The sequence below is a fragment of the Salmo salar genome, unplaced genomic scaffold (assembly GCF_905237065.1).
Source record: "Salmo salar unplaced genomic scaffold, Ssal_v3.1, whole genome shotgun sequence".
Lineage (NCBI taxonomy): Eukaryota > Metazoa > Chordata > Actinopteri > Salmoniformes > Salmonidae > Salmo > Salmo salar.
The window spans coordinates 1-27,500 of NW_025550451.1; the positions used below are offsets into that span (position 1 = coordinate 1).

A 27,500-nucleotide genomic window follows, 5' to 3' on the forward strand; every position below is an offset into this window, starting at 1 on the left:
AGGGCCCTGGTCCTAACAGTGTTGTCCTGAAGGACCCTGGTCCTAACAGTGTTGTCCCATAGGACCCTGGTCCTAACAGTGTTGTCCTGAAGGACCCTGGTCCTAACAGTTGCTATAGGACTGCCTAACAGTGTTGTCTGAAGGACCCTGGTCCTAACAGTGTTGTCCTATAGGGCCCTGGTCCTAACAGTGTTGTCCACCGTGTGGTAATAAGGTGTGACTGAGAGGAGCTACTTAGCAGCTAAACCGTAAAGCCTCAGAGATACAGGTCAGCAAACACACCCAGAGTGTGTGTGTGTGTGTGTGTGTGTGTGTGTGTGTGTGTGTGTGTGTGTGTGTGTGTGTGTGTGTGTGTGTGTGTGTGTGTGTGTGTGTGTGTGGGGGGGGGGTGTGTGTGTGTGTGTGTGTGTGTGTGAATCATTGACTGTTAATGATATATAATGAGTTATGTATTTCTCCCAGCTCAGGGTCACTCTCCTCTCCTCAACCTCACCCTCCTCTCCCCCCCCCTCACCTCCCCCATCACCCTAAGTCTTTCCTCACCCCCTCCTCACCCCCCCCTGTCCCCTCCTCACCCCTCCTCACCCTAACCTTTCCTTCCCTCCTCAAAGAGAGACAGACAGAGAGGGAGGAGGGAGGGAAGGAAGACAGGAAAGGACAGAGTACATGATGTAGAGAATTTGCTCTTACCCAACAGGTCGTTTTGAGGCATCCAATCCACCAACTTGGTATTGTTGCCTAGGTTACTGGGCGGAACCCCGAGAACCTACAGCCAGACAGGGAAAGACAGACAAACAGGTTAGAAAGACAGAGAGACAGAGAGGTAGATGGTTAGAGTAATGCATTGTGGTTTTATCTCTTACCCTACTGCTGGTTTCACTGTTCTACCTGATAACACACCTGGTGTCCCAGGTCTAAATCAGCCCCCTGGTTAGAGGGAGAACAATGACTTGTAACCAAGGTCTAAATCGGGCCCCGATTAGAGGAGAACAATGACTTGTAACCAAGGTCTAAATCAGCCCCTGGTTAGAGGGGAGAACAATGACTTGTAACCAAGGTCTAAATCGGGCCCCGATTAGAGGGAGAACAATGACTTGTAACCAAGGTCTAAATCAGCCCCTGGTTAGAGGAGAACAATGACTTGTAACCCAGGTCTAAACTCGGGCCCCGATTAGAGGAGAACAATGACTTGTAACCCAGGTCTGAAACAGGCCCTGATTAGATGGGAACAATGACTTGTAACCCAGGTCTAAATCAGCCCCTGATTAGAGGGAGAAGAATGACTGGTGTCTCAGGTCTAAATCAGTCCCTGATTAGAGGGGAACAATGAAAGATACGGCAGTGGAGCTTCCAGGTCCAGATTTGAATTGGAGTGCACTACAGAGAAGTACAATCAAGAACACTTTCCACATTCTAGAATTGGAATGGCAGTTTGAAAGAACATACTCTAGAACCCAGCGGTGTTCTAGAACCCAGCGGTGTTCTAGAACCCAGCGGTATTCTAGAACCCAGCGGTATTCTAGAACCCAGCGGTGGTGTAGGGTGAAGTTGTAAAGGTATCTGAACTAAATGACTACCCGTCCTCCGTAGCACTCACTTCTGTCATCATGAAGTGCTTTGAGAGACTAGTCAAGGATCATATCACCTCTACCCTACCTGACACCCGAGACCCACTTCAGTTTGCTTACCGCCCAATAGGTCCACAGACGATACAATCGCCATCACACTGCACACTGGACCTAACCCATCTGGACAAGAGGAATACCTACGTCAGAACGCTGTTCATTGACTACAGCTCGGCATTCAACACCATAGAACCCTCCAAACTCGTCATTAAGCTCGAGACCCTGGGTCTCGACCCCGCCTGTGCAACTGGGTCCTGGACTTCCTGACGGGCCGCCCCCCAGGTGGTGAGGGTAGGTAACAACATCTCCACTCCGCTGATCCTCAACACTGGGGCCCCACTAAGGTGTGTTCTCATCCCTCTCCTGAACTCCCTGTTCAAAACCGTGGCCTCCAACTCAATCATCAAGTTTGCAGATGACACAACAGTAGTGGGCCTGATTACCAACAACGACGAGAATGTGGGGTCAGGAAAACAACCTCTCACTCAACGTCAACAAAACAAAAGGAGGTGATTGTGGACTTCAGGAAACAGCAGAGGGAGCAGCCCCCCTATCCACATCGACGGGACAGCAGTGGAGAAGGTGGAAAGTTTTAAATTCCTCAGCATACACATCACGGACAAACTGAAATGGTCCACCCACACAGTCAGCGTGGTGAAGAAGGCGCAACAGCCTCAGGAGGCTGAAGAAATTTGGCTTGTCACCTAAAACCCTCACACACTTTTACAGATGCACAATTGAGTGCATCCTGTCGGGCTGTATCACTGCCTGGTACGACAACTGCACCGCCCACAACCGCACCGCCCACAACCCTCCAGAAGGCGAGGTCGGTACAGGTGCATCAAAGCGGGGACCAAGAGACTGAAAAACAGCTTCTGTCTCCAGACCATCAGACTGATAAACAGCTTCTATCTCCAGGCCATCAGACTGATAAACAGCTTCTATCTCCAGACCATCAGACTGATAAACAGCTTCTATCTCCAGGCCATCAGACTGATAAACAGCTTCTATCTCCAGACCATCAGACTGATAAACAGCTTCTATCTCCAGGCCATCAGACTGATAAACAGCTTCTATCTCCAGACCATCAGACTGATAAACAGCTTCTATCTCCAGGCCATCAGACTGATAAACAGCTTCTATCTCCAGACCATCAGACTGATAAACAGCTTCTATCTCCAGACCATCAGACTGATAAACAGCTTCTATCTCCAGGCCATCAGACTGATAAACAGCTTCTATCTCCAGGCCATCAGACTGATAAACAGCTTCTATCTCCAGACCATCAGACTGATAAACAGCTTCTATCTCCAGGCCATCAGACTGATAAACAGCTTCTATCTCCAGACCATCAGACTGATAAACAGCTTCTATCTCCAGGCCATCAGACTGATAAACAGCTTCTATCTCCAGGCCATCAGACTGATAAACAGCTTCTATCTCCAGACCATCAGACTGATAAACAGCTTCTATCTCCAGGCCATCAGACTGATAAACAGCCATCACTAGCACAGAGAGGCTGCTGCCAACATACAGACTCAAATCTCTGGCCACTTTAATAAAGGTTTCACTAGCCACTTTAAATAACGCCACTTTAATAATGTTTTCATACCCTACATTACTCATCTCATATGTATATACTGTACTCTATACCATCTACTGCATCTTGCCTATGCCGCTGGCCATCGCTCATCCATATATTTATATGTACATGTTGTCATTCACCCCTTTAGATGTGTGTTTATTAGGTAGTTGTTGGGGAATTGGTAGATTACTTGTTAGATATTACTGCACTGTCAGAAACTAGAAGCACAAGCATTTCACTACACTCGCATTAACATCTGCTAACCATGTGACCAATACAATTTGATTTGATTTGTAGTCCCCCCCCTTAATGATTAAGGTCAGGATGCTGATCCTAGATCTGTAGCTAGGGGGTAAGAATATCCTAGATCTGTAGCTAGGGGTAAGAGTATCCTAGATCTGTAGCTAGGGGTAAGAGTATCTGATCCTAGATCTGTAGCTAGGGGGGTAAGAGTATCTGATCCAGATCTGTAGCTAGGGGGTAAGAGTATCTGATCCTAGATCTGTAGCTAGGGGGGTAAGAGTATCCTAGATCTGTAGCTAGGGGGTAAGAGTATCCTAGATCTGTAGCTAGGGGGGTAAGAGTATCCTAGATCTGTAGCTAGGGGGGTAAGAGTATCCTAGATCTGTAGCTAGGGGTAAGAGTATCCTAGACTCTGTAGCTAGGGGGTAAGAGTATCCTAGATCTGTAGCTAGGGGGGTAAGAGTATCCTAGATCTGTAGCTAGGGGTAAGAGTATCCTAGATCTTTAGCTAGGGGGGTAAGAGTATCCTAGATCTGTAGCTAGGGGGTAAGAGTATCCTAGATCTGTAGCTAGGGGGATAAGAGTATCGATCCTAGATCTGTAGCTAGGGGGTAAGAGTATCCTAGATCTGTAGCTAGGGGGTAAGAGTATCCTAGATCTGTAGCTAGGGGGGTAAGAGTATCCTAGATCTGTAGCTAGGGGTAAGAGTATCCTAGATCTGTACCTAGGGGGTAAGAGTATCCTAGATCTGTAGCTAGGGGGTAAGAGTATCCTAGATCTGTAGCTAGGGGGGTAAGAGTATCCTAGATCTGTAGCTAGGGGTAAGAGTATCCTAGATCTGTAGATAGGGGGGTAAGAGTATCCTAGATCTGTAGCTAGGGGATAAGAGTATCTGATCCTAGATCTGTAGCTAGGGGGGTAAGAGTATCCTAGATCTGTAGCTAGGGGGGGTAAGAGTATCCTAGATCTGTAGCTAGGGGGTAAGAGTATCCTAGATCTGTAGCTAGGGGGTAAGAGTATCCTAGATCTGTAGCTAGGGGGTAAGAGTATCAGCTACATGACTAAATGGCTTCAGTGTTTCTGACCTGAGGAGCTGAGAGATACTGTGAGAAACTCCTCTGTCACTTTATACACACTAGGACATTTGCATGCATTCATTATCTCCCCTCTCTCTCCCTCTTCCTCCCCCTCCTCTCTCCCTCTCTCTCCCTCCTCCTCCTCCTCCTCCCCCTCCTCTCTCTCTCTCCCTCTTCCACACTCCTTCTTCCCCTCAGCCCACAACAAACCCACAATTCACCAGGCAACCAATCAATGATTCACTTCATAAGTCTCTCCTCCTCCTCTCTCTTCTCTTTCTCTCTCCTCTCTCTCTCTCTCTCTCTCACTCCTCTCTCTCTCTCTCTCTCTCTCTCTCTCTCTCTCTCTGTCTCTCTCTCTCTCTCTCTCTCTCTCTCTCTCTCTCTCTCTCTCTCTCTCTCTCTCTCTCTCTCTCTCTCTCTCCTCTCTCTCTCTCTCTCTCTCTCTCTCTCTCTCTCCCTCTCTCCCTCCTTCCACACTCCTTCTCTCCCCTCAGCCCACAACAAACCCACAATTCACCAGGCAACCAATCAATGATACAATTCATGTTTCTCCCTCCCTCCCCTCCCTCCCTCCCTCCCTCCCCCTCTCTCTCTCTCTCTCTGTTTCTGTCTTCTCTCTGTAATGAATCCCTTGCTGCATCATTCTCACCTTCACTCATTAAAAAACGACATGATCACACACACACACACACACACACACACACACACACACACACACACACACACACACACACACACACACACACACACACACACCTGAAAAGAGGCGGCAGTAACCAAACAGCAGGTTGAATTAAACCATTGAGGGTTCAGATATAAACTCTCCTGATGACATCATAACACACCAGGTGGTGTACTAATCAAATCAAATCAAACTTTATTAGTCACATGCGTCGAATACAACAAGTATAGACCTTTACCGTGAAATGCTTACTGACAAGCCCCTTAACCACCAATGCAGTTTAAAGAAAGAGTTAAGAAAATATTTACCTAATAAACTAAAGTAACAATGTCGAGGCTATATACAGGGTATTACGGTACAGAGTCAATGTGGAGGCTATATACAGGGTATTACGGTATAGAGTCAATGTGGAGGCTATATACAGGGTATTACGGTACAGAGTCAATGTGGAGGCTATATACGGGGGGTACTGGTACAGAGTCAATGTGGAGGCTATATACAGGGGGTACCGATACAGAGTCAATGTGGAGGCTATATACAGGGGTACCGGTACAGAGTCAATGTGGAGGCTATATACAGGGGGTACCGGTACAGAGTCAATGTGGAGGCTATATACAGGGGGTACCGATACAGAGTCAATGTGGAGACTATATACAGGGGGTACCGGTACAGAGTCAATGTGGAGGCTATATACAGGGGGTACCGATACAGAGTCAATGTGGAGACTATATACAGGGGGTACCGGTACAGAGTCAGTGTGGAGACTATATACAGGGGGTACCGGTACAGAGTCAATGTGGAGGCTATATACAGGGGGTACCGGTACAGAGTCAATGTGGAGGCTATATACAGGGTATTACGGTACAGAGTCAATGTGGAGGCTATATACAGGGTATTACGGTACAGAGTCAATGTGGAGGCTATATACAGGGTATTACGGTACAGAGTCAATGTGGAGGCTATATACAGGGGGTACCGGTACAGAGTCAGTGTGGAGGCTATATACAGGGGGTACCGGTACAGAGTCAATGTGGAGGCTATATACAGGGGGTACCGGTACAGAGTCAATGTGGAGGCTATATACAGGAGGTACCGGTACAGAGTCAATGTGGAGGCTATATACAGGGGGTACCGGTACAGAGTCAATGTGGAGGCTATATACAGGGGTACCGGTACAGAGTCAATGTGGAGGCTATATACAGGGGGTACCGGTACAGAGTCAATGTGGAGGCTATATACAGGGCATTACGGTACAGAGTCAATGTGGAGGCTATATGCAGGGGGTACCGGTACAGAGTAAATGTGGAGGCTATATACAGGGGGTACCGGTACAGAGTCAATGTGGAGGCTATATACAGGGGGTACCGGTACAGAGTCAATGTGGAGGCTATATACAGGGGTACCGGTACAGAGTCAATGTGGAGGCTATATACAGGGGTTACCGGTACAGAGTCAATGTGGAGGCTATATACAGGGGGTACCGGTACAGAGTCAATGTGGAGGCTATATACAGGGTTACCGGTACAGAGTCAATGTGGAGGCTATATACAGGAGGGTACCGGTACAGAGTCAATGTGGAGGCTATATACAGGGTATTACGGTACAGAGTCAATGTGGAGGCTATATACAGGGTATTACAGTACAGAGTCAATGTGGAGGCTATATACAGGGTATTACGGTACAGAGTCAATGTGGAGGCTATATACAGGGTATTACGGTACAGAGTCAATGTGGAGGCTATATACAGGGGGTACCGGTACAGAGTCAGTGTGGAGGCTATATACAGGGGGTACCGGTACAGAGTCAATGTGGAGGCTATATACAGGGGGTACCGGTACAGAGTCAATGTGGAGGCTATATACAGGGGATACCGGGACAGAGTCAATGTGGAGGCTATATACAGGGGGTACCGGTACAGAGTCAATGTGGAGGATATATACAGGGGGTACCGGTACAGAGTCAATGTGGAGACTATATACAGGGGGTACCGGTACAGAGTCAATGTGGAGGCTATATACAGGGGGGTACCGGTACAGAGTCAATGTGGAGGCTATATACAGGGGGTACCGGTACAGAGTCAATGTGGAGGCTATATACAGGGTATTACGGTACAGAGTCAATGTGGAGGCTATATACAGGGTATTACGGTACAGAGTCAATGTGGAGGCTATATACAGGGGGTACCGGTACAGAGTCAATGTGGAGGCTATATACAGGGGGTACCGGTACAGAGTCAATGTGGAGGCTATATACAGGGGGGACCGGTACAGAGTCAATGTGGAGGCTATATACAGGGGGTACCGGTACAGAGTCAATGTGGAGGCTATATACAGGGTATTACGGTACAGAGTCAATGTGGAGGCTATATACAGGGGGTACCGGTACAGAGTCAGTGTGGAGGCTATATACAGGGGGTACCGGTACAGAGTCAATGTGGAGGCTATATACAGGGGGTACCGGGTACAGAGTCAATGTGGAGGCTATATACAGGGGATACCGGGACAGAGTCAATGTGGAGGCTATATACAGGGGGTACCGGTACAGAGTCAATGTGGAGGCTATATACAGGGTGTTACGGTACAGAGTCAGTGTGGAGGCTATATACAGGGTATTACGGTACAGAGTCAATGTGGAGGCTATATACAGGGTATTACGGTACAGAGTCAGTGTGGAGGCTATATACAGGGGGTACCGGTACAGAGTCAATGTGGAGGCTATATACAGGGGGTACCGGTACAGAGTCAATGTGGAGGCTATATACAGGGGTATTACGGTACAGAGTCAATGTGGAGGCTATATACAGGGTATTACGGTACAGAGTCAATGTGGAGGCTATATACAGGGGGTACCGGTACAGAGTCAGTGTGGAGGCTATATACAGGGGGTACCGGTACAGAGTCAATGTGGAGGCTATATACAGGGTATTACGGTACAGAGTCAATGTGGAGGCTATATACAGGGGGTACCGGTACAGAGTCAATGTGGAGGCTATATACAGGGTATTACGGTACAGAGTCAATGTGGAGGCTATATACAGGAGGTACCGGTACAGAGTCAATGTGGAGGCTATATACAGGAGGTACCGGTACAGAGTCAATGTGGAGGCTATATACAGGGGGTACCGGTACAGTGTCAATGTGGAGGCTATATACAGGGTATTACGGTACAGAGTCAATGTGGAGGCTATATACAGGGTATTACGGTACAGAGTCAATGTGGAGGCTATATACAGGGTATTACGGTACAGAGTCAGTGTGGAGGCTATATACAGGGTATTACGGTACAGAGTCAATGTGGAGGCTATATACAGGGTATTACGGTACAGAGTCAATGTGGAGGCTATATACAGGGGGTACCGGTACAGAGTCAATGTGGGGGCTGTATACAGGGGTACCGGTACAGAGTCAATGTGGAGGCTATATACAGGAGGTACCGGTACAGAGTCAATGTGGAGGCTATATACAGGGTATTACGGTACAGAGTCAGTGTGGAGGCTATATACAGGGTATTACGGTACAGAGTCAATGTGGAGGCTATATACAGGGGGTACCGGTACAGAGTCAATGTGGGGGCTGTATACAGGGGTACCGGTACAGAGTCAATGTGGAGGCTATATACAGGAGGTACCGGTACAGAGTCAATGTGGAGGCTATATACAGGGTATTACGGTACAGAGTCAATGTGGAGGCTATATACAGGGTATTACGGTACAGAGTCAATGTGGAGGCTATATACAGGGGGTACCGGTACAGAGTCAATGTGGAGGCTATATACAGGGGGTACCGGTACAGAGTCAATGTGGAGGCTATATACAGGGGGTACCGGTACTGAGTCAATGTGGAGGCTATATACAGGGTGTACCGGTACAGAGTCAATGTGGAGGCTATATACAGGGGGTACCGGTACAGAGTCAATGTGGAGGCTATATACAGGGGGTACCGGTACAGAGTCAATGTGGAGGCTATATACAGGGGGTACCGGTACAGAGTCAGTGTGGAGGCTATATACAGGGGGTACCGGTACAGAGTCAATGTGGAGGCTATATACAGGGGGTACCGGTACAGAGTCAATGTGGAGGCTATATACAGGAGGTACCAGTACAGAGTCAGTGTGGAGGCTATATACAGGGTATTACGGTACAGAGTCAATGTGGAGGCTATATACAGGGTATTACGGTACAGAGTCAATGTGGAGGCTATATACAGGGGGTACCGGTACAGAGTCAATGTGGAGGCTATTTACAGGGGGTACCGGTACAGAGTCAATGTGGAGGCTATATACAGGGGGTACCGGTACTGAGTCAATGTGGAGGCTATATACAGGGGGTACCGGTACAGAGTCAATGTGGAGGCTATATACAGGGGGTACCGGTACAGAGTCAATGTGGAGGCTATATACAGGGGGTACCGGTACAGAGTCAATGTGGAGGCTATATACAGGGGGGTACCGGTACAGAGTCAATGTGGAGGCTATATACAGGAGGTACCGGTACAGAGTCAGTGTGGAGGCTATATACAGGGGGGTACCGGTACAGAGTCAATGTGGAGGCTATATACAGGGGTACCGGTACAGAGTCAATGTGGAGGCTATATACAGGGGGTACCGGTACAGAGTCAATGTGGAGGCTATATACAGGAGGTACCGGTACAGAGTCAGTGTGGAGGCTATATACAGGGGGTACCGGCACAGAGTCAATGTGGAGGCTATATACAGGGGTACCGGTACAGAGTCAATGTGGAGGCTATATACAGGAGGTACCGGTACAGAGTCAGTGTGGAGGCTATATACAGGGTATTACGGTATAGAGTCAATGTGGAGGCTATATACAGGGTATTACGGTACAGAGTCAATGTGGAGGCTATATACAGGGTATTACGGTACAGAGTCAATGTGGAGGCTATATACAGGGTATTACGGTACAGAGTCAATGTGGAGGCTATATGCAGGGGGTACCGGTACAGAGTCAATATGGAGGCTATATACAGGGGGTACCGGTACAGAGTCAATGTGGAGGCTATATACAGGGGGTACAGGTACAGAGTCAATGTGGAGGCTATATACAGGGGGTACCGGTACAGAGTCAATGTGGAGACTATATACAGGGGGTACCGGTACAGAGTCAATGTGGGGGCTGTATACAGGGGGTACCGGTACAGAGTCAATGTGGAGGCTATATACAGGAGGTACCGGTACAGAGTCAATGTGGAGGCTATATACAGGGTATTACGGTACAGAGTCAATGTGGAGGCTATATACAGGGTATTACGGTACAGAGTCAATGTGGAGGCTATATACAGGGGGTACGGTACAGAGTCAATGTGGAGGCTATATACAGGGGGTACCGGTACAGAGTCAATGTGGAGGCTATATACAGGGGGTACCGGTACTGAGTCAATGTGGAGGCTATATACAGGGTGTACCGGTACAGAGTCAATGTGGAGGCTATATACAGGGGGTACCGGTACAGAGTCAATGTGGAGGCTATATACAGGGGGTACCGGTACAGAGTCAATGTGGAGGCTATATACAGGGGGTACCGGTACAGAGTCAGTGTGGAGGCTATATGCAGGGGGTACCGGTACAGAGTCAATGTGGAGGCTATATACAGGGGGTACCGGTACAGAGTCAATGTGGAGGCTATATACAGGAGGTACCAGTACAGAGTCAGTGTGGAGGCTATATACAGGGTATTACGGTACAGAGTCAATGTGGAGGCTATATACAGGGTATTACGGTACAGAGTCAATGTGGAGGCTATATACAGGGGGTACCGGTACAGAGTCAATGTGGAGGCTATTTACAGGGGGTACCGGTACAGAGTCAATGTGGAGGCTATATACAGGGGTACCGGTACTGAGTCAATGTGGAGGCTATATACAGGGGTACCGGTACAGAGTCAATGTGGAGGCTATATACAGGGGGTACCGGTACAGAGTCAATGTGGAGGCTATATACAGGGGGTACCGGTACAGAGTCAATGTGGAGGCTATATACAGGGGGTACCGGTACAGAGTCAATGTGGAGGCTATATACAGGGGGTACCGGTACAGAGTCAGTGTGGAGGCTATATACAGGAGGTACCGGTACAGAGTCAGTGTGGAGGCTATATACAGGGGGTACCGGTACAGAGTCAATGTGGAGGCTATATACAGGGGTACCGGTACAGAGTCAATGTGGAGGCTATATACAGGAGGTACCGGTACAGAGTCAGTGTGGAGGCTATATACAGGGGTATTACGGTACAGAGTCAATGTGGAGGCTATATACAGGGTATTACGGTACAGAGTCAATGTGGAGGCTATATACAGGAGGTACCGGTACAGAGTCAGTGTGGAGGCTATATACAGGGGTATTACGGTACAGAGTCAATGTGGAGGCTATATACAGGGGTACGGTACAGAGTCAATGTGGAGGCTATATACAGGGGGTACCGGTACAGAGTCAATGTGGAGGCTATATACAGGGGGTACCGGTACAGAGTCAATGTGGAGGCTATATACAGGGGGTACCGGTACAGAGTCAATGTGGAGGCTATATACAGGGGGTACCGGTACAGAGTCAATGTGGAGGCTATATACAGGGGGTATCCGGTACAGAGTCAATGTGGAGGCTATATACAGGGTATTACGGTACAGAGTCAATGTGGAGGCTATATACAGGGGGTATTCCGGTACAGAGTCAATGTGGAGGCTATATACAGGGTATTACGGTACAGAGTCAATGTGGAGGCTATATACAGGAGGTATTCCGGTACAGAGTCAATGTGGAGGCTATATACAGGGGGTATTCCGGTACAGAGTCAATGTGGAGGCTATATACAGGGGGTACCGGTACAGAGTCAATGTGGAGGCTATATACAGGGGGTACCGGTACAGAGTCAATGTGGAGGCTATATACAGGGGGTACCGGTACAGAGTCAATGTGGAGGCTATATACAGGGGGTACCGGTACAGAGTCAATGTGGAGGCTATATACAGGGAGTACCGGTACAGAGTCAATGTGGAGGCTATATACAGGGGGTATTACGGTACAGAGTCAATGTGGAGGCTATATACAGGGTGTTACGGTACAGAGTCAATGTGGAGGCTATATACAGGGTATTACGGTACAGAGTCAATGTGGAGGCTATATACAGGAGGTACCGGTACAGAGTCAATGTGGAGGCTATATACAGGGGGTACTGGTACAGAGTCAATGTGGAGGCTATATACAGGGGGTACCGGTACAGAGTCAATGTGGAGGCTATATACAGGGGGGTACGGTACAGAGTCAATGTGGAGGCTATATACAGGGGGTACCGGTACAGAGTCAATGTGGAGGCTATATACAGGGGGTACCGGTACAGAGTCAATGTGGAGGCTATATACAGGGGGTACCGGTACAGAGTCAATGTGGAGGCTATATACAGGGGGTACCGGTACAGAGTCAATGTGGAGGCTATATACAGGGTATTACGGTACAGAGTCAATGTGGAGGCTATATACAGGGGGTACCGTACAGAGTCAATGTGGAGGCTATATACAGGGGGTACCGGTACAGAGTCAATGTGGAGGCTATATACAGGGGTACCGGTACAGAGTCAATGTGGAGGCTATATACAGGGGGTACCGGTACAGAGTCAATGTGGAGGCTATATACAGGGGGGTACCGGTACAGAGTCAATGTGGAGGCTATATACAGGGGGTACCGGTACAGAGTCAATGTGGAGGCTATATACAGGAGGTACCGGTACAGAGTCAATGTGGAGGCTATATACAGGGGGTACCGGTACAGAGTCAATGTGGAGGCTATATACAGGGGGTACCGGTACAGAGTCAATGTGGAGGCTAAATACAGGGGGTACCGGTACAGAGTCAGTGTGGAGGCTATATACAGGGGGTACCGGTACAGAGTCAATGTGGAGGCTATATACAGGGGGTACCGGTACAGAGTCAATGTGGAGGCTATATACAGGGTATTACAGTACAGAGTCAATGTGGAGGCTATATACAGGGGTACTACGGTACAGAGTCAATGTGGAGGCTGTATACAGGAGGTACCGGTACAGAGTCAGTGTGGAGGCTATATACAGGGGGTACTGGTACAGAGTCAATGTGGAGGCTATATACAGGGGGTACCGGTACAGAGTCAATGTGGAGGCTATATACAGGGGGTACCGGTACAGAGTCAATGTGGAGGCTATATACAGGGGGTACCGGTACAGAGTCAATGTGGAGGCTATATACAGGGGGTACCGGTACAGAGTCAATGTGGAGGCTATATACAGGGGGTACCGGTACAGAGTCAATGTGGAGGCTATATACAGGGGGTACCGGTACAGAGTCAATGTGGAGGCTATATACAGGGTGGTACGGTACAGAGTCAATGGGGAGGCTATATACAGGGGGTACCGGTACAGAGTCAATGTGGAGGCTATATACAGGGGGGTACCGGTACAGAGTCAATGTGGAGGCTATATACAGGAGGTACCGGTACAGAGTCAATGTGGAGGCTATATACAGGGGGTACCGGTACAGAGTCAATGTGGAGGCTATATACAGGGGGTACCGGTACAGAGTCAATGTGGAGGCTATATACAGGGGGTACCGGTACAGAGTCAATGTGGAGGCTATATACAGGAGGTACCGGTACAGAGTCAATGTGGAGGCTATATACAGGGGGTACCGGTACAGAGTCAATGTGGAGGCTATATACAGGGGGTACCGGTACAGAGTCAATGTGGAGGCTATATACAGGGGGTACCGGTACAGAGTCAATGTGGAGGCTATATACAGGGGGTACCGGTACAGAGTCAATGTGGAGGCTATATACAGGGGGTACCGGTACAGAGTCAATGTGGAGGCTATATACAGGGGGTACCGGTACAGAGTCAATGTGGAGGCTATATACAGGAGGTACCGGTACAGAGTCAATGTGGAGGCTATATACAGGGGGTACCGGTACAGAGTCAATGTGGAGGCTATATACAGGGGTACCGGTACAGAGTCAATGTGGAGGCTATATACAGGGGGTACCGGTACAGAGTCAATGTGGAGGCTATATACAGGAGGTACCGGTACAGAGTCAATGTGGAGGCTATATACAGGGGGTACCGGTACAGAGTCAATGTGGAGGCTATATACAGGGGGTACCGGTACAGAGTCAATGTGGAGGCTATATACAGGGGGTACCGGTACAGAGTCAATGTGGAGGCTATATACAGGGGGTACCGGTACAGAGTCAATGTGGAGGCTATATACAGGGGGTACCGGTACAGAGTCAATGTGGAGGCTATATACAGGGGGTACCGGTACAGAGTCAATGTGGAGGCTATATACAGGGGGTACCGGTACAGAGTCAATGTGGAGGCTATATACAGGGGGTACCGGTACAGAGTCAATGTGGAGGCTATATACAGGGGGGTACCGGTACAGAGTCAATGTGGAGGCTATATACAGGGGGTACCGGTACAGAGTCAATGTGGAGGCTATATACAGGAGGTACCGGTACAGAGTCAATGTGGAGGCTATATACAGGGGTGGTACCGGTACAGAGTCAATGTGGAGGCTATATACAGGGGGGTACCGGTACAGAGTCAATTTGGAGGCTATATACAGGGGGTACCGGTACAGAGTCAATGTGGAGGCTATATACAGGGGGAACCGGTACAGAGTCAATGTGGAGGCTATATACAGGGGGTACAGAGTCAATGTGGAGGCTATATACAGGGGGTACAGGTTAGAGGTAATTTGTACATGTGGGTGGGGGTGAAGTGACTATGCATAGATAATATACAGCGAGTAGCAGCAGTGTACAAAACAAATGGGGGGGGGTGAAAGTAAATAGTCCGGTGGCCATTTGATTAATTGTTCAGCAGTCTAATGGCTTGGGGTAGAAGCTGTTAAGGAGCCTTTTGGTCCTAGACTTGGCGCTCCGGTACCGCTTGCCGTGCGGTAGCAGAGAAAACAGTCTATAACTTGGGCGACTGGAGTTTATGACAATTTTATGGGCCTTCCTCTGACACCGCCTATTATATAGGTCCTGGATGGCAGGAAGCTTGGCCCCAGTGATGTACTGGGCCGTACGCACTACCCTCTGTAGCGCCCTACGGTCAGATGCCGAGCAGTTGCCATACCAGGCAGTGATGCAACCGGTCAGGATGCTCTCGATGGTGCAGATGTAGACCTTTTTGAGGATCTGGGGACCCATGACAAATCTTTTCAGTCTCCTGAGGGGGGAAAAGGTTTTGTCGTGCCCTCTTCACGACTGTCCTGGTGTGTTTGGACCGTGATAGTTTGTTGGTGATGTGGACACCAACGAACTTGAAACTTGCTCCACTACGGTCCTGTCGATGTTAATAGGGGCCTGTTCGGCCCACCTTTTCCTGTAGTCCACGATCAGCTCCTTTGTCCTGCTAACATTGAGGTAGAGGTTGTTGTCCTGGCACCACACTGCCAGTTCTCTGACCTCCTCCCTATAGGGCCGTCTCATCATTGTCGGTGATCAGGCCTACCACTTTTGTGTCATCAGCAAACTTAATGATGGTGTTGGAGTCCTGCTTAGCCATGCAGTCGTGGGTGAACAGGGAGTACAGGAGGGGACTGAGCACGCACCCCTGAGGAGCCCCAGTGTTGAGGATCAGCGTGGCGGATGTGTTGTCACCTACCCTCACCACCTGGGGGCGGCCCGTCAGGAAGTCCAGGATCCAGTTGCAGAGGGAGGTGTTTAGTCACAGGGTACTTAGCTTAGTGATGAGCTTTGAGGGCACTATGGTGTTGAACGCTGAGCTGTAGTCAATGAACAGCATTCTCACATGGGTGTTCCTTTTGTCCAGGTGGGGAAAGGGCAGTGTGGAGTGCGATTGAGATTGTGTCATCTGTGGATCTGTTTGGGCGGTATGCAAATTGGAGTGGGTCTAGGGTATCCGGGAGGATGCTGTTGATGTGAGCCATGACCAGCATTTCAAAGCACTTCATGGCTACAGACGTGAGTGCTACGGGTCTGTAGTCATTTAGGCAGGTTGCCTTAGTGTTCTTCGGCACAGGCACTATGGTGGTCTGCTTGGAACATGTTGGTATTACAGACTGGGTCAGGGAGAGGTTGTAAATGTCAGTGAAGACACCTGCCAGTTGGTCAGCGCATGCTCGGAGAACACGTCGTGGTAATCCATCTGGCCCTGTGGCCTTGTGAATGTTGACCTGTTTAAAGGCCTTACTCACATCTGCTATGGAGAACGTGATCACACAGTCTTCCGGAACAGCTGGTGCTCACATGCATGCTTCAGTTTTATTTGCCTCGAAACGAGCATAGAAGTAGTTTAGCTCGTCTGGTAGGCTCGTGTCACTGGGCAGCTTGCAGCTGTGCTTCCCTTTGTAGTCTGTAATGGTTTGCAAGCCCTGCCACATCCGATGAGCGTCAGAGCCGGTGTAGTAGGATTCAATCTTAGTCCTGTATTGACGCTTGTTTGATGGTTTGTCTGAGGGCATAGCGGGATTTCTTATAAGCGTCCAGATTAGTGTCCCGTTCCTTGAGAGCGGCAGCTCTAGCCTTTAGCTCAGTTCGGTTGTTGCCTGTAATCCATGGTTTCTGGTTGGGATAGGTACGTACAGTCACTGTGGGGGATGACATCGTTGATGTACTTATTGATGAAGCCGGTGACTGAGGTGGTGTACTCCTCAATGATATCGAAGGAATCCCGGAACACGTTCCAGTCTGTGCTGCAAAACAGTCCTGTATTGTAGCATCCTCGTCATCTGACCACTTCCGTACTGAGCGAGTCACTGGTACTTCCTGCTTTAGTTTTTGCTTGTAAGCAGGAATCAGGAGGATAGAGTATTGGTCAGATTTGCCAAATGTAGGGTGAGAGAGAGCTTTGTACATGTCTCTGTGTCTGGAGTAAAGGTGGTGTAGTGTTTTTTGTCCTCTGTTTGCACATGTGACATGTTGATAGAAATTTGGTTAAACTGATTTAACTTTTCCTGCATTAAAGTCCCCGGCCACTAGGAGCGGCACTTCTGGGTGAGCATTTTCTTGTTTACGGCCTTATAGAGCTGGTTGAGAGCGGTCTTAGTGCCTTATAGAGCTGGTTGAGAGAGGTCTTAGTGCCTTATAGTGCTGGTTGAGAGCGGTCTTAGTGCCTTATAGAGCTGGTTGAGAGCGGTCTTAGTGCCTTATAGAGCTGGTTGAGAGCGGTCTTAGTGCCTTATAGAGCTGGTTGAGAGCGGTCTTAGTGCCTTATAGAGCTGGTTGAGAGCGGTCTTAGTGCAATATAGAGCTGGTTGAGAGCGGTCTTAGTGCCTTATAGAGCTGGTTGAGAGAGGTCTTAGTGCCTTATAGAGCTGGTTGAGAGCGGTCTTAGTGCCTTATAGAGCTGGTTGAGAGTGGTCTTAGTGCAGCATCAGTTTGTGGTGGTAAATAGACGGCTATGAATAATATAGATGAGACCTCTTGGTAGATAGTGTGGTCTACAGCTGATCATGAGATACTCTACCTCTTGGTAGATAGTGTGGTCTACAGCTGATCATGAGGTGCTCTACCTCTTGGTAGATAGTGTGGTCTACAGCTTATCATGAGGTGCTCTACCTCTTGGTAGATAGTGTGGTCTACAGCTGATCATGAGGTACTCTACCTCTTGGTAGATAGTGTGGTGTACAGCTGATCATGAGGTACTCTACCTCTTGGTAGATAGTGTGGTCTACAGCTGATCATGAGGTACTCTACCTCTTGGTAGATAGTGTGGTCTACAGCTGATCATGAGATAGTCTACCTCTTGGTAGATAGTGTGGTCTACAGCTGATCATGAGGTACTCTACCTCTTGGTAGATAGTGTGGTCTACAGCTTATCATGAGATGCTCTACCTCTAGGTAGATAGTGTGGTCTACAGCTGATCATGAGGTACTCTACCTCTTGGTAGATAGTGTGGTCTACAGCTGATCATGAGGTACTCTACCTCTTGGTAGATAGTGTGGTATACAGCTGATCATGAGGTACTCTACCTCTTGGTAGATAGTGTGGTCTACAGCTGATCATGAGGTACTCTACCTCTTGGTAGATATTGGGGTCTACAGCTTATCATGAGATGCTCTACCTCTTGGTAGATAGTGTGGTCTACAGCTTATCATTAGGTACTCTACCTCTTGGTAGATAGTGTGGTCTACAGCTTATCATTAGGTACTCTACCTCTTGGTAGATAGTGTGGTCTACAGCTTATCATGAGGTACTCTACCTCTTGGTAGATAGTGTGGTCTACAGCTTATCATGAGGTACTCTACCTCTTGGTAGATAGTGTGGTCTACAGCTTATCATGAGGTACTCTACCTCTTGGTAGATAGTGTGGTCTACAGCTTATCATGAGATCCTCTACCTCTTGGTAGATAGTGTGGTCTACAGCTTATCATGAGGTGCTCTACCTCTTGGTAGATAGTGTGGTCTACAGCTGATCATGAGGTGCTCTACCTCTTGGTAGATAGTGTGGTCTACAGCTTATCATGAGATACTCTACCTCTTGGTAGATAGTGTGGTCTACAGCTGATCATGAGGTGCTCTACCTCTTGGTAGATAGTGTGGTCTACAGCTTATCATGAGGTGCTCTACCTCTTGGTAGATAGTGTGGTCTACAGCTTATCATGAGGTGCTCTACCTCAGGCCAGGTATTGTAGTCTATATAGGGAATAGGGGTTTGACTAGATATATTTTATCCTATATAGGGAATAGGGTTTTGACCAGATATATTGTAGTCTATATAGGGAATAGGATTCTGACCAGACATATTAGGTGTAGGTGATGGAGAATATAGATGAACAGGGGCCGTGACCAGCCTTACACTCCAGTACAGTAGGTGATAGAGAATACAGATGAACAGGGGGCTGTGACCAGCCTTACACTCCACTACAGTAGGTGATAGATAGAGAATACAGATGAACAGGGGGCCGTGACCAGCCTTACACTCCACTACAGTAGGTGATAGAGAATACAGATGAACAGGGGGCTGTGACCAGCCTTACACTCCACTACAGTAGGTGATAGATAGAGAATACAGATGAACAGGGGCTGTGACCAGCCTTACACTCCACTACAGTAGGTGATAGATAGAGAATACAGATGAACAGGGGGCCGTGACCAGCCTTACACTCCACTACAGTAGGTGATAGAGAATACAGATGTATAGGGGGCTGTGACCAGCCTTACACTCCACTACAGTAGGTGATAGAGAATACAGATGTATAGGGGGCCGTGACCAGCCTTACACTCCAGTACAGTAGGTGATAGAGAATACAGATGAACAGGGGGCCGTGACCAGCCTTACACTCCAGTACAGTAGGTGATACATAGAGAATATAGATGAACAGGGGGCTGTGACCAGCCTTACACTCCACTACAGTAGGTGATAGATAGAGAATACAGATGAACAGGGGGCCGTGACCAGCCTTACACTCCACTACAGTAGGTGATAGAGAATACAGATGAACAGGGGGCCGTGACCAGCCTTACACTCCACTACAATAGGTGATAGATAGAGAATACAGATGTATAGGGGGCTGTGACCAGCCTTACACTCCAGTACAGTAGGTGATAGATAGAGAATATAGATGAACAGGTGGCCGTGACCAGCCTTACACTCCACTACAGTAGGTGATAGATAGAGAATACAGATGAACAGGGGGCCGTGACCAGCCTTACACTCCACTACAGTAGGTGATAGATAAAGATTACAGATGAACAGGGGCTGTGACCAGCCTTACACTCCACTACAGTAGGTGATAGAGAATACAGATGTATAGGGGCTGTGACCAGCCTTACACTCCAGTACAGTAGGTGATAGAGAATACAGATGAACAGGGGCTGTGACCAGCCTTACACTCCACTACAGTAGGTGATAGAGGATACAGATGAACAGGGGGCCGTGACCAGCCTTACACTCCAGTACAGCAGGTGATACATAGAGAATATAGATGAACAGGGGGCTGTGACCAGCCTTACACTCCACTACAGTAGGTGATAGAGAATACAGATGAACAGGGGCCGTGACCAGCCTTACACTCCACTACAGTAGGTGATAGAGAATACAGATGTATAGGGGGCCGTGACCATCCTTACACTCCAGTACAGTAGGTGATAGAGAATACAGATGAACAGGGGGCCGTGACCAGCCTTACACTCCACTACAGTAGGTGATAGAGAATGCAGATGTATAGGGGGCCGTGACCAGCCTTACACTCCAGTACAGTAGGTGATAGAGAATACAGATGAACAGGGGGCCGTGACCAGCCTTACACTCCACTACAGTAGGTGATAGATAGAGAATACAGATGAACAGGGGGTCGTGACCAGCCTTACACTCCACTACAGTAGGTGATAGAGAATACAGATGTATAGGGGGCCGTGACCAGCCTTACACTCCACTACAGTAGGTGATAGAGAATACAGATGTATAGGGGGCTGTGACCAGCCTTACACTCCAGTACAGTAGATAGATAGAGAATACAGATGAACAGGGGGCCGTGACCAGCCTTACACTCCAGTACAGTAGATAGATAGAGAATACAGATGAACAGGGGGCCGTGACCAGCCTTACACTCCAGTACAGTAGATAGAGAATACAGATGAACAGCGGGCCGTGACCAGCCTTACACTCCACTACAGTAGGTGATAGATAGAGAATACAGATGAACAGGGGGCTGTGACCAGCCTTACACTCCACTACAGTAGGTGATAGATAGAGAATACAGATGAACAGGGGGCTGTGACCAGCCTTACACTCCAGTACAGTAGGTGATAGATAGAGAATAGAGATGAACAGGGGGCCGTGACCAGCCTTACACTCCAGTACAGTAGATAGAAAGAGAATACAGATGAACAGGGGGCCGTGACCAGCCTTACACTCCAGTACAGTAGATAGATAGAGAATACAGATGAACAGGGGGCCGTGACCAGCCTTACACTCCAGTACAGTAGATAGAGAATACAGATGAACAGGGGGCCGTGACCAGCCTTACACTCCACTACAGTAGGTGATAGAGAATACAGATGAACAGGGGGCTGTGACCAGCCTTACACTCCACTACAGGATTTGATAGATAGAGAATACAGATGAACAGGGGGCTGTGACCAGCCTTACACTCCACTACAGTAGGTGATAGATAGAGAATACAGATGAATAGGGGGCTGTGACCAGCCTTACACTCCACTACAGTAGGTGATAGAGAATACAGATGAACAGGGGGCCGTGACCAGCCTTGCACTCCACTACAGTAGGTGATAGATAGAGAATACAGATGAACAGGGGGCTGTGACCAGCCTTACACTCCACTACAGTAGGTGATAGAGAATACAGATGTATAGGGGGCCGTGACCAGCCTTACACTCCAGTACAGTAGGTGATAGATAGAGAATACAGATGAACAGGGGGCCGTGACCAGCCTTACACTCCAGTACAATAGGTGATAGAGAATACAGATGAACAGGGGGCCGTGACCAGCCTTACACTCCACTACAGTAGGTGATAGATAGAGAATACAGATGTATAGGGGCCGTGACCAGCCTTACACTCCAGTACAGTAGATAGATAGATAGATAATACAGATGAACAGGGGCTGTGACCAGCCTTACACTCCACTACAGTAGGTGATAGATAGAGAATACAGATGAACAGGGGGCTGTGACCAGCCTTACACTCCAGTACAGTAGATAGATAGAGAATACAGATGAACAGGGGCTGTGACCAGCCTTACACTCCAGTACAGTAGATAGATAGAGAATACAGATGAACAGGGGGCCGTGACCAGCCTTACACTCCAGTACAGTAGATAGAGAATACAGATGAACAGGGGGCCGTGACCAGCCTTACACTCCACTACAGTAGGTGATAGAGAATACAGATGAACAGGGGCTGTGACCAGCCTTACACTCCACTACAGGATTTGATAGATAGAGAATACAGATGAACAGGGGGCTGTGACCAGCCTTACACTCCACTACAGTAGGTGATAGATAGAGAATACAGATGAATAGGGGGCTGTGACCAGCCTTACACTCCACTACAGTAGGTGATAGAGAATACAGATGAACAGGGGGCCGTGACCAGCCTTGCACTCCACTACAGTAGGTGATAGATAGAGAATACAGATGAACAGGGGCTGTGACCAGCCTTACACTCCACTACAGTAGGTGATAGAGAATACAGATGTATAGGGGCCGTGACCAGCCTTACACTCCAGTACAGTAGGTGATAGATAGAGAATACAGATGAACAGGGGGCCGTGACCAGCCTTACACTCCAGTACAATAGGTGATAGAGAATACAGATGAACAGGGGGCCGTGACCAGCCTTACACTCCACTACAGTAGGTGATAGATAGAGAATACAGATGTATAGGGGCCGTGACCAGCCTTACACTCCAGTACAGTAGATAGATAGATAATACAGATGAACAGGGGGCTGTGACCAGCCTTACACTCCACTACAGTAGGTGATAGATAGAGAATACAGATGAACAGGGGCTGTGACCAGCCTTACACTCCAGTACAGTAGATAGATAGAGAATACAGATGAACAGGGGGCTGTGACCAGCCTTACACTCCACTACAGTAGGTGATAGATAGAGAATACAGATGTATAGGGGCTGTGACCAGCCTTACACTCCACTACAGTAGGTGATAGAGAATATAGATGAACAGGGGGCCGTGACCAGCCTTACACTCCAGTACAGTAGGTGATAGAGAATACAGATGTATAGGGGGCTGTGACCAGCCTTACACTCCACTACAGTAGGTGATAGAGAATACAGATGAACAGGGGCTGTGACCAGCCTTACACTCCAGTACAGTAGGTGATAGAGAATACAGATGAACAGGGGCTGTGACCAGCCTTACACCCACTACAGTAGGTGATAGATAGAGAATACAGATGAACAGGGGGTCGTGACCAGCCTTACACTCCACTACAGTAGGTGATAGAGAATATAGATGAACAGGGGGCCGTGACCAGCCTTACACTCCACTACATTAGGTGATAGAGATTACAGATGAACAGGGGGCTGTGACCAGCCTTACACTCCACTACAGTAGGTGATAGATAGAGAATACAGATGAACAGGGGGCCGTGACCAGCCTTACACTCCACTACAGTAGGTGATAGAGAATACAGATGAACAGGGGGTCGTGACCAGCAATACACTCCACTACAGTAGGTGATAGAGAATACAGATGAACAGGGGGCTGTGACCAGCCTTACACTCCACTACAGTAGGTGATAGATAGAGAATACAGATGAACAGGGGGTCGTGACCAGCCTTACACTCCAGTACAGTAGGTGATAGAGAATACAGATGAATAGGGGGCTGTGACCAGCCTTACACTCCACTACAGTAGGTGATAGATAGAGAATACAGATGAACAGGGGGTCGTGACCAGCCTTACACTCCACTACAGTAGGTGATAGAGAATACAGATGAACAGGGGGCCGTGACCAGCCTTACACTCCACTACAGTAGGTGATAGATAGAGAATACAGATGAACAGGGGGCCGTGACCTGCCTTACACTCCACTACAGTAGGTGATAGATAGAGAATACAGATGTATAGGGGGCCGTGACCAGCCTTACACTACACTACAGTAGGTGATAGATAGAGAATACAGATGTATAGGGGCCGTGACCAGCCTTACACTACACTACAGTAGGTGATAGAGAATGCAGATGTATAGGGGCCGTGACCAGCCTTACACTCCAGTACAGTAGGTGATAGAGAATATAGATGAACAGGGGGTCGTGACCGGCCTTACACTCCACTACAGTAGGTGATAGATAGAGAATACAGATGTACAGGGGGCCGTGACCAGCCTTACACTACACTACAGTAGGTGATAGAGAATACAGATGAACAGTGGGGCCGTGACCGGCCTTACACTCCACTACAGTAGGTGATAGATAGAGAATACAGATGAACAGGGGGTCGTGACCAGCCTTACACTCCACTACAGTGGGTGATAGAGAATACAGATGAACAGGGGGCCGTGACCAGCCTTACACTCCACTACAGTAGGTGATAGATAGAGAATACAGATGAATAGGGGGCTGTGACCAGCCTTACACTCCCCTACAGTAGGTGATAGAGAATATAGATGAACAGGGGGTCGTGACCAGCCTTACACTCCAGTACAGTAGGTGATAGAGAATACAGATGAACAGGGGCTGTGACCGGCCTTACACTCCACTACATTAGGTGATAGATAGAGAATATAGATGAAATTTCATTGGCCACATACACATATTTAGCAGATGTTATTGTGGTGTAGCGAAATGCTTATAAAAAAATATATATATTTTACGAGTCTACAGTCAATGTGTTGATAGAACTTCAGTAGCGTTTTATAAATATTTGCTTTGTTAAAATCTCCAGCTACAATAAATGCAGCATCAGGATATGTGGTTTCCAGTTTGCATAAAGTCCATTGTAGTTCCTTGAGGGCCGTCGTGTTGTCGGCTTGAAGGGGGGAATATACACGGCTGTGACAATAACCGAAGAGAATTCTCTTGTGAGGTAATACGGTCTGCATTTGATTCTGAGGTATTCTAGGTCAGGTGAACAAAAGGACTTGAGTTTCTGTATGTTATCACAATCACATCATGAGAATTTAATCATGAAACATACACCTCCGGCTTTCTTCTTCCCAGAGAGTTCTTTATTCCTGTCTGCACAATGTACTGAGAACCCAGCTGGCTGAATGGATGGGGACAGTATATCCCGAAAGAGCCATGATTCCCTGAAACAGAGGATATTACTGTCCTTGATCTCTCTCTGGAAGGAGATCCTCGCCCTGAGCTTGTCTACTTTACTATCCAGAGACTGAACATTAGCGAGTAATATACTCGGAAGCGGTGGATGGTGTGCCCGCCTCCGGAGTCGGACTAGAACTCCACTCCCGAATACCTCTTATCCGCCGGCAGCGTCTTGGAGCAGCCTCTGGGATAAGTTGAATTTCCCCTGGGCGGTACGAACAAAGGTTCCAATTGGGGAAAGTCGTATTCCTGGTTGTAATACTGGTGAGTTACCGCCGCTCTGATATCGAAAAGTTACTTCCGGCTGTACGTAATGACACAAAAAAAAAAAAAACATTCTGGGCTAATAATGTAAGAAATAACAAAATACTGTCAAGTTGCGTAGGAGCTAGCTAACGAGCTGCCATGTCTGTCGGCGCCATCTTGCTTACCTTGAAGACTGTTTCTAGCTGCTAGCCAACTTTGCAGTATTTTGTCATTTGTCACACCCTGATCTGTTTCACCTGTCTTTGTGATTGTCTCCACCCCTCCTCCAGTTGTCGCCCATCTTCCCCAATATCCCCGGTGCATTTATACCTGTGTTCTCTGTTTATCTGTTGCCAGTTTGTCTTGTCTCGTCAAGCCTACTCCGTACAGTTTCTTGTTAGTTCCTGTTTTCTAGTTCTCACGGTTTTTGACCATTCTGCCTGACCCGCCTGACCCTGACCCTGAGCCTGACCCTGAGCCTGAGCCTGACCCTGACCCTGACCCTGAGCCTGACCCTGACCCTGACCCCTGAGCCTGAGCCTGACCCTGACCCTGACCCGACCTGACCCTGAGCCTGACCCTGACCCTGAGCCTGACCCTGACCCTGACCCTGAGCCTGAGCCTGACGCCCTGAGCCTGACCCTGAGCCTGACCCTGACCCTGACCCTGACCCTGAGCCGCCTGACCCTGACCCTGACCCTGAGCCTGCCTGCTGTTGTCACGTTGCTATAAGGGATCGGGAGACAGGCGCAGGAATGCGTAATAGGGTTTTTTTATTGACCCAAATTACAGCGTGCCGTGTAAAGGCACGGGGACGAAGACCAAACAAACACGAATACAAAACACAGGGTTGATACCCAAACAAAAGAGCGAAGAGTACCTCGAATAAATACACCGGGGCGAGACCCGTAACACACACGCACACAATGATACTGTCACGTTCTGGCCAGTAAAGGGGGTTAATGTTCTATGTTAGTATATTTCTATGTTCATTCTAGTTTTTCTATTTCTATGTTTAGTTTATTGCGTTGACCTTCAATTGGAGGCAGCTGTTCCTCGTTGCCTCTAATTGAAGGTCCTATTTAGTAGGGGTGTGTTTTCCATGGGTTTTTGGTGGGTAGTGGTTCCGTGTGTAGCCTCACGGGACTTGTTTTTCGTCGTTGTTTTTGATTAAGTGTTTGTTTTGGTTTTCTTCGAAAATAAAAGAAGATGAGTATTCACATTCCCCGCTGCGTTTTGGTCTAATCCACACGACGAACGTGACAGACGCGGCACGAAAAGCCAAAAACAACAACAGCACAGGTACTCACACGACCAACGGACAATGTAACAGTAATAAATCGACGGCCCAACGGTGAACCGAAGGGCACACTTATACAATTACTAATCACTGGGGGGAAAGGCACCAGGTTGTGCGTAAACAACCGTTCCGGAGGGATCTGTGACAGCTGTTCTGTACCTTACGGACTCTGCCCTGGATGACTGACCTCTGCCTGCCTTTTACCAGTCATTTGCCGGCCCCCCCTGAGTTGATCAGGCTGTTGATTTGTGGCCTTTCTAGGGGAGTTTTTCCTAGCCACCGTGCTTCTACACCTGCATTGCTTGCTGTTTGGGGGGGTTTTAGGCTGGGTTTCTGTACAGCACTTTGAGATATCAGCTGATGTAAGAAGGGCTTTATAAATACATTTGATTTGATTTTTGGCCTGTGGAATGTTGTCCCACTGCTCTTCAACGGCTGTGTGAAGTTGCTGGATATCGGCGGGAACTGGAACACGCTGTCGTACACACGTCGATCCAGAGCATCCCAAACATGCTCAATGGGGTGACATGTCTGGTGAGTATGCAGGCCATGGAAGAACTGGGACATTTTCAGCTTCCAGGAATTGTGTCCAGATCCTTGCGACATGGGGCCGTGTATTATCATGCTGAACCATGAGGTGATGAATGGCACGACAACGGGCCTCAGGATCTCTTCACGGTATCTCTGTGCATTCAAATTGCCATCGATAAAATGCAATTGTGTTCATCGTCTGTAGCTTATGTCTGCCCATACCATAACCCCCTCACCGTGGGGCCCATACCATAACCCCACCTCCACCATGGGGCCCATACCATATAACCCCACCTCCACCATGGGGCCCATACCATAACCCCACCTCCACCATGGGGCCCATACCATAAACACTATGGGCCATACCATAACCCCACCTCCACCATGGGGCCCATACATAACCACCTCACCAGGCCATAACCCCACCTCCACTATGGGCCCCATACCATAA

The 27,500-nt window shown here is 48.4% G+C and overlaps 1 protein-coding gene across 1 annotated transcript in view; it reads right to left on the reverse strand.

Annotated features, from left to right (window-relative positions):
- Nucleotides 1-615: 615 nt before the first annotated feature.
- The window catches only part of LOC123739467 (uncharacterized), an 88,225-nt gene continuing 61,340 nt past the window's right edge, over nucleotides 616-27,500 (reverse strand). The window contains exon 6 of the mRNA XM_045713814.1: nucleotides 616-766. Within this exon, the coding sequence (XP_045569770.1) occupies nucleotides 739-766 (28 nt within the window). The 3' untranslated portion in view covers nucleotides 616-738. The remainder of the gene's footprint in view (nucleotides 767-27,500) is intronic.